The sequence below is a fragment of the Gopherus flavomarginatus genome, chromosome 2 (assembly GCF_025201925.1).
Source record: "Gopherus flavomarginatus isolate rGopFla2 chromosome 2, rGopFla2.mat.asm, whole genome shotgun sequence".
NCBI lineage: Eukaryota > Metazoa > Chordata > Testudines > Testudinidae > Gopherus > Gopherus flavomarginatus.
In genome coordinates this window covers 88,936,160-88,948,528 of record NC_066618.1, presented here as the reverse complement: position 1 = coordinate 88,948,528, position 12,369 = coordinate 88,936,160, and the positions used below count along the sequence as shown (strand labels likewise).

The 12,369-nt window shown below is 41.6% G+C and overlaps 1 protein-coding gene across 1 annotated transcript in view; it reads left to right on the top strand.

Annotated features, from left to right (window-relative positions):
• Positions 1-2,387: 2,387 nt before the first annotated feature.
• The window catches only part of DCLK3 (doublecortin like kinase 3), a 60,202-nt gene continuing 50,220 nt past the window's right edge, over positions 2,388-12,369 (top strand). Inside the window, exon 1 of the mRNA XM_050938117.1 lies at positions 2,388-2,466. Within this exon, the coding sequence (XP_050794074.1) occupies positions 2,388-2,466 (79 nt within the window). The remainder of the gene's footprint in view (positions 2,467-12,369) is intronic.

Here is a 12,369-nt window from a genome sequence, read left to right as displayed (position 1 = left end):
TGTTTATTTGGGTCTATGATATTATTAAATGCTCCTCCTTTCATTATTTGTGTTAAAATCTCTTCAGAAACTTCAAATTTAATGTAATTATTCAATACATTAATATGGCTTCCTCTATAAGTCAGATCTGAGCAATATGTATAAGCTTGGAGACTTTAACACAGGTTGTTGGTATCTTACTGAACAGGTTTTAAGATTTTGCCTCTTGAGTACTAAACAGCTACATTCAGATTACATTTCTTCAGCTTTATAGCAATTGCAATCAAGCTGTAGAGTTTACTTTCATTGAACTTTAAATATGTGCATTTAGGGGATTCAGTGAAGCTTTGTTATTTTAGTCTTTTTTTTTTTTTTTTTTTAGGCTTCATTAAAGGTTACTTTTCTGGCTGTTGGTTATTTTATGTAAAGTGGTTTGAGATGCTTCTTTTGAGCCATGCTATATTAATTGCAGTTCTATCTAGAAGATGGATAGTTTGGAAACGTTTCCCACAGTTGCTACCACAGATCCAGTGGTAGCAGTATTAGCAGCCCTAATATTGGTACCTATGTTTTAAGGATCAGGGGGTATCTGTATTTGTCTGTGTCCAAAAAACAATGAGGAGTCCAGTAGCACTCATTTTTATGTTTTAAGGATCACATTGGTTATATCTGCTCTGAACAGGCTTACATGACACTATTCTTAAAATGTCTGTGGCAACCAGTGGTTTATTTGCACTAGGACTCCCACTATTAATGATGAACTAAAAGTAATAAAAATATTGGCAAATTTTCCTTCCAGGCCTTAGACTGTATTATAGCCCTAGTGTTAAAACATGAAACCTAATGTGACATAACAAGGGTTACTAGCAAGTTGTGAAATAGCCTTGCATGAATAGTGCTACTACATGTTATACGAATCAAGTAATCAGTATTTTCGCAGATGAGTTTAATTTTAACATTGTCATGTTATGGAACCCCCCATTCCTAGTTTTATTTGTACAGTGCTATGGGCCAGATTTCTGGGCACCAGGAAAACAGATGGCAATTCCCAGCAGATGCTGGAAATAAATAGATTAACTTTAAAAACAGCATTGTGTATCCACGGACAGTTGTAGTATATTTTAAGCAAAGTACATAAAGACAAATGGGGTAGATATATATGATTTAGGAGTTCATCTGCTCCTGTTACTTATTCCTGGTCTGCCGTAATAAACCTATTCTGAAATAATTTCCCCAGCAATCAATTGTAATATCACAAACAAAGCAGTATAGCAACAGGAGTGGAGCAGGAATGATTAAAATTTAAAATGTAGATTTTATTTTCATGCAACTGTCCCTAAGCAATAACAATGTGAGAAGAGAAATTAAGCAAATGCAGTATCACACACAGTGATTTCTAAATAGAATGCTTTAGGAGAAGAATGAGTGGGTCCTTAAATTCGAATGGCTGTGTGGTACATAATGCCAGCCTTTGTGAAACAGATTAGGTGCGAAGGATAAAGAAAGAAGACAATGTTTTGAAGAGTGGACATAGAAGGGTTTGAAGAGTGAGGGGAAACAGGATTAGAAGATTTGGGCTGAGGTTATGAAAAAGAATGGGTTTTAAGCTAATATTTTTTTCTAAATTCTTCCCCCATTTTTAACTCCTATGTCAGCTATCGGTGGGTGAGAAGGTGTTTGAAGAACACAATTTATTTAGTTGAAAGTTTTTGCTATTAATATTAGGCCAGTGGAGCATCAATCTAGCACATTTTAAACCCCTTGCATTGAGCCATAGATTTAAAGACTTTTTAACACCAGAAGGGACGATTAAATCATCTAGTCTGACCTGTATATCACACACATTACCCTTGTACTGAGACCAAAAACCTTGAGTTTGGCTAACACACAGAGATTGTGCAGTCTTGATTTGAAGACATCAAGTGACGGAGTAGCTCCCATGTCTCTTGCTAGTGCGTTCCAGGATGAGGAGTGGGTCTGTGTGTGTGTGTGGGGGGGGGGGGGAGGACTTGGCTGAGCGGGGGAGACTGGGGAAAGTCAGGGAGTAAAAGGATTTGCTGAGCCCCTACCAGGTTCATGTGCTGGGTGCTGGAAAGAAGCAGAGGATCACACAGTCTCTGCTACACTAAATGAATTGGCCGGACTGGGAGGGGCGAAGGCGGGAGGCGGGGGGTGACTAGGAGATGCGGAGCTGGGGGAGAGGCAGCAGTGCAGGGGGCGGAAGATAGCGGGGAGAGAGCAGTGGGGACCGCGCCCCACGCGGCTGGGCTGTGTCTCTCGCGCCGCCTCCCCAGGGCCAGCCCCGGCCCCTCCCCGAGCGGGAGGCGGTGCCGCTGCTGCTGCTGCAGAGAGCCCAGCCGGCTAGAGCAGCCACCACCGCAGCAGCTGCCGGAGCGACCCCCGGGACGATGCCTGCTGCGGCGCCTCCCCCGCTGCACCTCCCGGCGGGGCCCACGGGCTCCTGCTGCTCCTACGCTCACCACCCGGGTAAGTGACCCCGCCAGCGCCCAGGCAGTGACCTCCCCCCCTCCTGCTCCGGGGCGCCGGGTCCTGCCCCTTTCGCCGCCGCTTTGGTGCAGTAGCTGCTAGCAGGTCCCACAGGGAACTGTGGGCGTCTGTTCTGCAAAGCGGAACAAGATGTCAGGTACTGGACCTCCCCCGCCTATTGGAGCAGGGGGGGCTGGGTCCTGGATCACCCCCATCCTGGCCAAGGGCTCAGACCACCAGGCTGTCGAGCCATTTGCAGCTTCCCCAGCCCATGGGGGGGGGCAGTTCTGATGTTTATCAGTGTGACTGCGCTGGGGCAAGAGAGTGAGTGGGTGTGGTGGTGGCAGGTTATAGCACTGAGGCCAGGGCTTAGTTGGACAGGTTTCAAAAGAGATTGGACCTTGATAGCTGGATATTCTTGTTATCTATATAAGAGTAAATATTACCGGTAAATAAGAGCTTTGGAATGGATGTAAATACCCCCTTCCCCAAGCTTTGGGGCAGAAGCCAAGCCCTGATTATTGGGGCTTTCGGAGGAAATTTTCCCTGGCCATCGCTGCCTATTGCAGAGTTTTCTCCTCTGAAGCAGTTGGGACTATCCACCTTCAGAGAGAGGCTACTGGACTGGATGAACCAAAATGCAGTTTGTGTGCATCAGTTCCTGTGTTGCTGTGTGAAAATCCATGTTGTGCCTGATGCCTGTCCTGCTATGACAGGGGAGCCACGCCCTGCAGGGCAGTTTCAGGGGAGTGTCTGCCTTGGAGAGGATGTAATTGTTTGGTCAGGGACACAACCCAGGCTCTAGATGTCCCTAAGCCTCTGACTGTCAGAAGCTGGGAATGGGCTACAGGGGATGGATCACTTGATAATCATCCTGTTCAGTTCATTTCCTCTGAACCACCTTGCATTGGTTACTGGGCTAGATGGATGGTTGGTCTGGTCCATTAAGGCCAGTCTTATCTTCTTCTCCTCCCCACCCTCTTTGACTATTCTCCTGGTTATTGCTGCAGCTGCTTCTCTCTTTCCCCAAGTCTTGAAGAATATTTTATGGATGATCTCCCTTAATACATACAGTACTTTATCTGTGAGTCTCTCTTCTGGTTAAAAGCGACAAAGAGTCCTGTGGCACCTTATAGACTAACAGACGTATTGGAGCATAAGTTTAAGCTTTCGTGGGTGAATACACATGAAGTGGGTACTCACCCGCAAAAGCTTATGCTCCAATACGTCTGTTAGTCTGTAAGGTACCACAGGACTCTTTGTCGCTTTTTACAGATCCAGGCTAACACAGCTACCCCTCTGATGCTCTCTTCTGGTTGTGAGGGTTGGGATAAAACAGTGCTTCTCAGTTTTGTAACTGGATGATGTCTCAGAGTAGCTGTAAAGCCAGTATTGTTGCTCATGAAAGTTTTGTTATATATTATTAAGGTAGCAGTTGTACCATGTATGGTGGGATAAGCAGCTCAATAAATCATGTTTTACAAGAACAGGCACAATATTGTTCTCCTAGTACAAACTTGGGGTATGGTATTCACTCTTGGTGTGTCAAGGGGGAAAGAAGAGAAATCTTTGTTACATTTTAAACTTGGAACTATGTAATAGCAAATTGCATTAAAGATAAGTGATTTCTCACATTGGAGTAAACTTATGAATACCCAGCTGATCAAACTATGATTATAGTTTTAATTTTTAAAATGTGATTACATATTTTGTCTGAAGTTGGATCTCTTTTCATCTTCGCATTTATACTGTGCTCATTACTGAAGTATCTTGAACATGGGATTTTTTAATTCATTTTGAGGAAAGAAAAGTGCCCTTATGTGATGTGATAAACAATATAAAGCCAGTGAGGGGTTTAAGTGCAAGGCCTTTGGGGAAATGATGAAAAAGACTACTAAAACTTGAATAATTTTTTTGCTTTTTCTTGCAGAAGTATTAGAGGTTGGGTAAACTTATCTTTTCCCAGGCTGTAAGACCATTTAAAAAAAGTAATAAATGATGGTTTTAAATTCACAAGGTAAAATTCATGGCTTATTGTTCAGACAGACATGGGCAGAGTTCCTTTATATTACAGTAAGAGCCAAAGAGTAGAAGTTACTGGGGTTCTGGAAACATTCAACCTCTTGTAGTATTTGCGCTATATACATAAAATGAATGCAATCCAGTGGACCGATAAAGAGCAAACAAGCTTTGGGAAATGAATAGGTCTTGCTGTGCAGAGATTTAGGTATTGCACAACTGTGTGTTAAAACAAGTTTAAGGATTGTGTATTAGCCTTCAGTTTTAAGTTGTCTTGGAAGTAACTAGAAGAACTGCACCTTGTGGTTGTACATGCATACGTGCATAATGTACATGCATTTCAGAGGCTGGCGAAGATTGTCATGTGCCTTGCATGTCAAAAGCAGATTCTTGGACATAGGGAGTGCAGCTACATGAATAAACATGTGGACAGAGTTCAAGATTCTACTCTAGCATTGAACCCCTCTGACTTTGCCGATTATTTCAGCTTTAAAAAACAGAGTTAAATTTGTACATTATAAACAAATGGAATAGATATTTATGGATAAGGTATTCCATACTTTTCCGTTATGGGGTTTCTTGAGATTTCCTCAAGAAAATGTGGCAATAAGCACAGAGAAAGAGTGAGAGAATAGATGGATCATTGGTCTGTTCTGGTGGGGCAATTTTCTACTTCTCTGGTCACAACACATGGAAAACTCCCCAGATGCTAATGATATTTTTTGCCATATAATATACTAAAAGGTTTCTTAAAAAACAAAACAATAAAACCTTCTCTTGGAAAAAATCTTTTCTTTCTAATTTGCAAAAACTGTATTGTGGGTTATCTCAGAGTTTACAATATCATTTAGAACCAAAAACTAATTGTTTTTTGGAGTATTTTTGCTATTAACATAAAATATTTTAAAAACCTACTTAGATATTAGTCCAATGCATGATTGTTTTGCTGTACTGCAGCTTCTGCTCTGACTTGCTTTTCTGTCTGCCTGGCTGCAATTTTTGATTGTATGTTTGATGCATTCTTTTTCTTTGGAGACTGGTCTGGGAAAAAAATTCAAAGGAATTAAATTATTCATAAAATAAATGTAAACAAAGGAATTGAGAAGCAGGTAAATCAGAGAAAAACCTAAAATATTTCTGGAGCTGGAAAAGTAGGAACCAGGGAGAAGCATTTACAAATTAAAAAATTCCTTTGCTCTGATGGTTTCCAAGGAAATACTTCCTGGCAGCAAAGGAAGGGGGTGAGGGGGAAAAAAAAAAAAGGAAGGCTCAGTTGGAAAAAATTAAGCATGAATAGTGAATTTCCTAGAACAAATTAAAAATATTCAGGTAATATTCCCTTTCTGATGTCAGTGACCTGGACATCAAAGCACAATGTCCCCGCCCTCCCAACTCCTCTGCCTTTTTCTCTAGCCATCCTTTCCGTTTTTCAGTTATTTCCCTTCTCTCTCACTCAGAATGCAATTCCTTGAAATATTGGGAGCACTACACTTATGAGAATGTATGAAAATAGCCTTCGAGTGATGTAAAATGCGCAAAAAATCTTCCTGGTCTAACTTGTAAGATGCATCTGTCACTTGCTCACCAGCTGTTCCATCGTTCAACCGCTGCATTTTTTATCAGTTGAAGCTGTCAGTTGAAGCTGTCTTTTCCTTTTCTTGTCAGGAAACTCTGGCAAATTCCTGGCTGATGTCCCTTGTAGTAGACTGGCTGGGGCAGTGTTTGGATCTGCTGATGGGATAAGTGGCATAGGTTTCCTGAGAGGGGGGAAAAAAGGTACAGAGGGTTAGAATATTCTTGAAGTCTCCCTGTGTCATCAGTGGACTGTTCCTTTTTTTCAGTATTGCTTCCTTTATCTGTATTCTACCACTGCTTCTTCACATGCTCCAGGGAATCCATGGGAATTCCCACATTTGATTGCTAGGGGAGGCGGATGGGCAAATTCCCTTGTTCTGTCCTCATTCTGATTAGTCCAACACTCTGAATCCTCGCTGTCTGGCTTTCCACAGGGACAAGCATACATATGGAAAAAGGTGAATAATGATACTTCAGTGGCTCTCTTTCCTTATCTTCCAACAGTTTGTCTAATTGGATAGGATTCTGCTACTGTTATCACACCTGGTCTTCACCTTGATTGTCACTAAACTATTTGACAACTTTTGAAGTCCGTTTATATAGTCTCAAAAATGTATTTGGCGTCTGGGCACTACTGTGAATTTAGCATCTCATTTAGGATATTATTGTGCTCTTCTTGTAGGCAAAGTGAGTTTACTCAGTCTATTGAAGATCTGAAGGTTTAGCGAGGGCAAGATGCAAGTCTGCCACTGCTGTTCTTCTAAGTGCATTGCTCCCAGAAAAATAGATAGGTGGGAAAATATCCTATACACACTTAAGAAAATATAAAAAAAGGAAATTACTTATTTAATTGATTCTAGTATGCTCTTGAGGTTTCCATAACACTTGGAAGTTGTTAACTTAGCTAGAGGTAATTTGCTTTCTTTGCAAATGAAAATCAGGTACATATCCCAGCTTCTCTCTGTTTCTAGAGTAATTTATGCAGTCTAATTATTACAAGAATGCAGAACAATTACCTGTGTTAAGTAGTCCTAGAGGAAGCTTTCAGTAATCATTTTGAAAACATGATCTCCCACTCAATTAGTATTTGCCTGATTGAAAAAAAAATTGAAATTTATCATTTGTGCCATCCTAAACAATGAAGTTAATAGAAATGTTTAGCAATTAATGGATTGAACATCTTGATTTTTAAGCTGTCATTATACTTTTAAATATAATTAGCACTGGCTGGCAGTTCACCTTGCAGAAGACACGTTCTTTCACAACTGTTCCAAAGCAACTTTCTTTGTTTAAAAAGTCATGTCATTATTGATGTGGTTCTACTCTTAAAAAGAGATTGTATAATAATGACTTTGAGGACATTCCATGTTTGTGTCTGAGGCCAGGTATCCACTACAGAAGTTTGTTGGCATAGCTATATTGGTCAGGGTTTGAAAAAAACACCCCTCCTCACCAAGATAGCTATTCTGTGTAGGTGCAACTCTGCTGTCAGAAGAGTGCTTTTATCGACTTAGCTAATGTCGGCAAAAAAATCTCCTTTTGTGGGCATACGTTGCATATACAGTAGGTGGCTCTGCTGATATTGCTGTACTGGTATAGCAGTATCAGCAAAGCCTGTATACTATACATTAGCTCTGAGTGCCTCTATATTGGGTTTGCTCAGTTTACAAGTAAAACGATCGTTTATCTAATTGCCAATTCTGCAAACTAAACATGGGATGTGACAGTCAAGTGGGGCCTTTATTTCCTTATGCAACATCATCACAAGTTGTTAAAGGTTCTGCAGGCCTAATTATGCCCTCAGTTGGCACCTGTGCATGTTCTTTGTTTTCACTGAATTTGCTCAAGAGTAACTGAATCGTTCTCTAGGTGGAAGAAATGGAATCCAGCTCCTTTCGTTATACCAGAAGTATAAAAAAAAATATGAAGTGTGATGATCTGATTTTGAAATACATTTAGGGAGCAGATCTGATGATTCAGAAGTGCCATTTTTTAAACCTTGTTTTAGAGCAGAACTTTACTTTAATTCATTTTTGACATTTTGAGGTGATATAGCTTAAAAAAGAGGCATTAGGAAATTTCTCTAAAAATTGTACTGACTTACATTTTCTAAAGATGTGATGCACTGTGCACATAAATAAAACAGTCATTTGGAGTATAGTTCAAAGCTATTAAGTTATGACTTCGCATAAAAGATTAAAAAGAAAATTCTGCAACTGCTCACTTATTTTTGTGTTTTTATTTTAAATGGTAGCTTGTATATTTTATGATGCACTTGCCTGGCAAGCTCTAAGTGCATCTACAGTCTGGCATTGTTCATTGTTTTTTAAATAACCGGGGAGTGGAATTGCCTAATGGACTGTGGATTGTTTGCATAATTCTCCACTTACCTAAACTCAGTAAAAACGTTGAGTTCAGAAAACAAAACAGGAAATCAAACACTGTGAAACTAAACAGACTCCCTCCCATCAATTGTCTCACCACCATTAAGACTAGGGTGACCAGATAGCAAGTGTGAAAAATTGGGACGGGGGTTTGGGGGTAATTGGCACCTATCTAAGAAAAAGCCCCAGATATCGGGACTGTCCCTATAAAATCAGGACATCTGGTCACCCTAATTGGGGCAAAAACCTGAATAAATAAATGGGGTTATGGTACTATAGCTGGCTGTGCTGGCTGGGCCTCCAACGTGTGTGGCACATCACAGACAGCCCCTTGAGGGAGTGCCCCTCCCAGATGGAAAGGACCCATGTTTTGGGAAGTAGAAGGCGAACATGTTTTTGAGTCAGCAGCGCAGCAGCAGCAGAAGAGTTTTCTCTGTAATCACTTCCAGCAATAAATAGATGTTCTTTTATTTGAGCTCTCGCCTGTGTCGTCATTTTGGGGAGTATACCTGCTTGTGTTAACCCACCAATAAATGCTACAGTTAAGAGACTATGAGGTCATGCAACACCAACACTGTTCCCTGTAGATTTGACAGACTTGGGCTCTGCTTGACCTACTGGGAGCGTGAGTTCATTGGCCTTCCACCATGAACATCCTGTAGCCGGTCCTCAGGCACTTAATATTACAAAAACGGAAAGAGATTTATAGAGTTATAGATGATTAAGAGTAATTATTATGCAAAACTTGGGCCTGTATAGGAACAGAGGAGCAGCCAGGAGGATGCCTACCAGCAGCCAGTGAATAGTGGCCTGGGTAGGGAGTAGAGAGAGGTCAGGAAGCAGACCTCCAGCTTTCTGTCCCTCTACTGCTGATCTCAGGCTTTTGGCAAGGTGGCTGAAAATTCATGTATCTCTGTCCCTATCCAGTTCATTAGTGCCCTCTCTGTCCTCAGCTCCTCCAATGAGAGTAGGGTGACCACCTTTTCAAAAGGCAAAAGCGGCACACATGCAGGAGCCCTGCCCCTTTTGTGGTCCCACTCCTTGCTCTTGCTCCTCCTCTTCCCCCATGAGGCCCCGCCTACTGCCCAGGCCGGAAGCCAGAGCCAAGCCATAGTAAGAGGGAGCCTTGGAGCACTGTGGGGAGCCTTGGACCCTCCATTTGCCCTGGGTATTCAGTTTCAGTGAATTAAACTGATAGTTCTGCTCACCATGTCCTGCAAGATTTTAGAAGTAGTAGATCTCATCCTCTCACACCTACTTTTTATTTGAAGATTGGAAGAGAAAAACAAAGCTTTCCCGCTTTTTCAAATCCCAGTCAATTTCTTAACTTTTAATGACCTAGTCATCGAACTGAAACTAGCTGAATAAACTGAAATGAAGAAAATATTTTCTCAGCACCTGCAAAAGAGGCTACTGCTGTCAAAAGCTGGTTTACCATGTCAACAAAAGTTGGTTCCAGGTGCTTAGCCAGTGACTTCCATCAGTTCAGTGCTTTAACACTTTGGCAGTGAACATGTACTGCTTAATATTAATATTTGTATTTAATTTAAATAATGATAATTGGTTTTAGTAAGTTTAGCCCTTAACATACATTGCTTTAATTTAAAACTTAATTTTAAATAGGTTTATTTTTAATAACAAAATGTATTTAACTTAATTTTTAAAAAAATCTGATTTTTATCCCCCTGGATACAGTTTTCTGGGAAATTTTCCTAAACAAAATACTTTAGTAAAACTGGTTAAGTGAATATTCTACCAACATAATTATTAAAATGTCAGGAAATCCCTAGCTAAGACCTCAGTCACCTCTTGCAACCTGTAACCATTAATTCACTTTCTCCACATTATTTCAGACATTGCACACTTGTCGCTTCCTTCCACCTCCACGCAAACCACAGAACATTAACTCCATTACCTCACCTAAATAAGTGATAGAAACATTCTATGATTATCTTCCCCAAAATAACACTATTACAAATTGTTTTTTAAAGTGGAGATAAACTGCCAATCAATACAACAAATTTAAACATGACCATAAACTAAAAATCTACACAACACACACTACTTCAACATGGAACACGTTTAACTTTCTGAACAACAAGGAAACATTCACATAATTAGAGTCAAAAGTTGCATCTTTTGTGAGGAGGTAGATGGAAGAATGTAGGTACATGGGTGATATTTGAAGATGAGATAATGAGAAGATAGTAAAGTCATGGCTGTAGACTGCAAGAAATGACTGAGGATTTAGTTAGGAATTTTCTGACTCTTTAATTGTTGTATTGTGGAATGTTCAACTAAGCAATCTAAACTGTTTTTTAACTAATTTTTTTTAATTGAGGGAGGCAAGTAGGTTATTTTACAGATGGGGACACTGAGTCACAGTGTGAGAGTTCTGGGATGGGGTCGGAACTTAAGATCAGATTTCTGGGCTAAGGTCAGTACCAGAGGTCAGAACTCGTGTCAGGGTTCTGGGTCTGGAGCGAGGGTCAGAATCCGAGTCCGAGTCAGAGCCAGAGTCAATGCTGGGAATTGGGGAGCAGAGAAGCATAGTTGGTCATGGCAGCTCACTGGGCTCCATGTTGTTGTCTGGACTCTTCCTGGTATGTCCCATGGAGTTATATGGGGCTAAGGGGCCAAAGAGGAGCCTTAGAGGTGGCTGACAATTGGGACTCTTGGATGGGATGTCCGAGTAGTGTACATCTGCTGCGGTTTGTAGATTGCAGGGAGGGGCTGGATTACAGCTGTTGGTGGTGATGTGAAGGTGTCTGTTGCCTGGTGGCTCTGCCAACCCAGGTTTGAGTCCTGCCGATCCTTACATCATCCCCCTAGTTCAACGTTTGTCTGGGTGGGCTGCCCGGGAGGCTGCTTCAAGGTCAGGCTCATGGATCTGTTCCCAGGAGTGCACTTTGGGGCCATAACCTTCCCAGTCAATGAGGCAACAACATTTGATTTTAGAATCTGAAACCTCTTGGACCTCACATTCATCATGACCCTGGTCCTGTACTGGAAGGGGTGGTGGTTGCTGTCAGTGAGCAAAGGAGTTGTCGCCTTGTGGCTTCAGCAGCAATGCATGGAACACTGGGTATACCCTGACAGATCTGGGGAGTCAGAGCCTGACCATTGCTGGATTGATCACCTGGCTGATTGTGTATGGGCAAGGTATTGGTAGCCCGATTTTCAACAAGGCCATTCTCTGTGGAGATTCATAGACTCTAGGACTGGAAGGAACCTTGAGAGGTCGAGTCCAGTCCCCTGCCCTCATGGCAGGAGCAAATACTGTCTAGACCATCCCTGATAGACATTTATCTAACCTACTCTTAAATATCTCCAGAGATGGAGATTCCACAACCTCCCTAGGCAGTTTGTTCCAATGTTTAACCACCCTGACAGTTAGGAACTTTTTCCTAACGTCCAACCTAAACCTCCCTGCTGCAGTTTAAGCCCATTGCTTCTTATTCTATCCTTAGAGGCTAGGATGAACAAGTTTTCTCCCACCTCCTTATGACACCCTTTTAGATACCTGAAAACTGCAATCATGTCCTCTCTCAGTCTTCTCTTTTCCAAACTAAACAAACCCAATTCTTTCAGCCTTCCTTCATAGATCATGTTCTCTAGACCTTTAATCATTCTTGTTGCTCTTCTCTGGACCCTCTCCAATTTCTCCACATCTTTCTTGAAGTGCGGTGCCCAGAACTGAACACAATACTCCAGCTGAGGTTGTGCTGAGAGCTGGATCTTTTGTCCAACTGCAAATGTTGGGCCTTTCTGGTGCCGGTATTCAGTGTATCATTTATAGTCCCTCTGCGTGTTTTCAAAATGCGTCTTAAGCTCCTTTGTGGGCTTTATGAATCTGCTGTACCAGTTGGTGGCAGTGGGGTTTGTGGATACAGCAGGTACATCCGGATGGAGACAGGGATGAAAC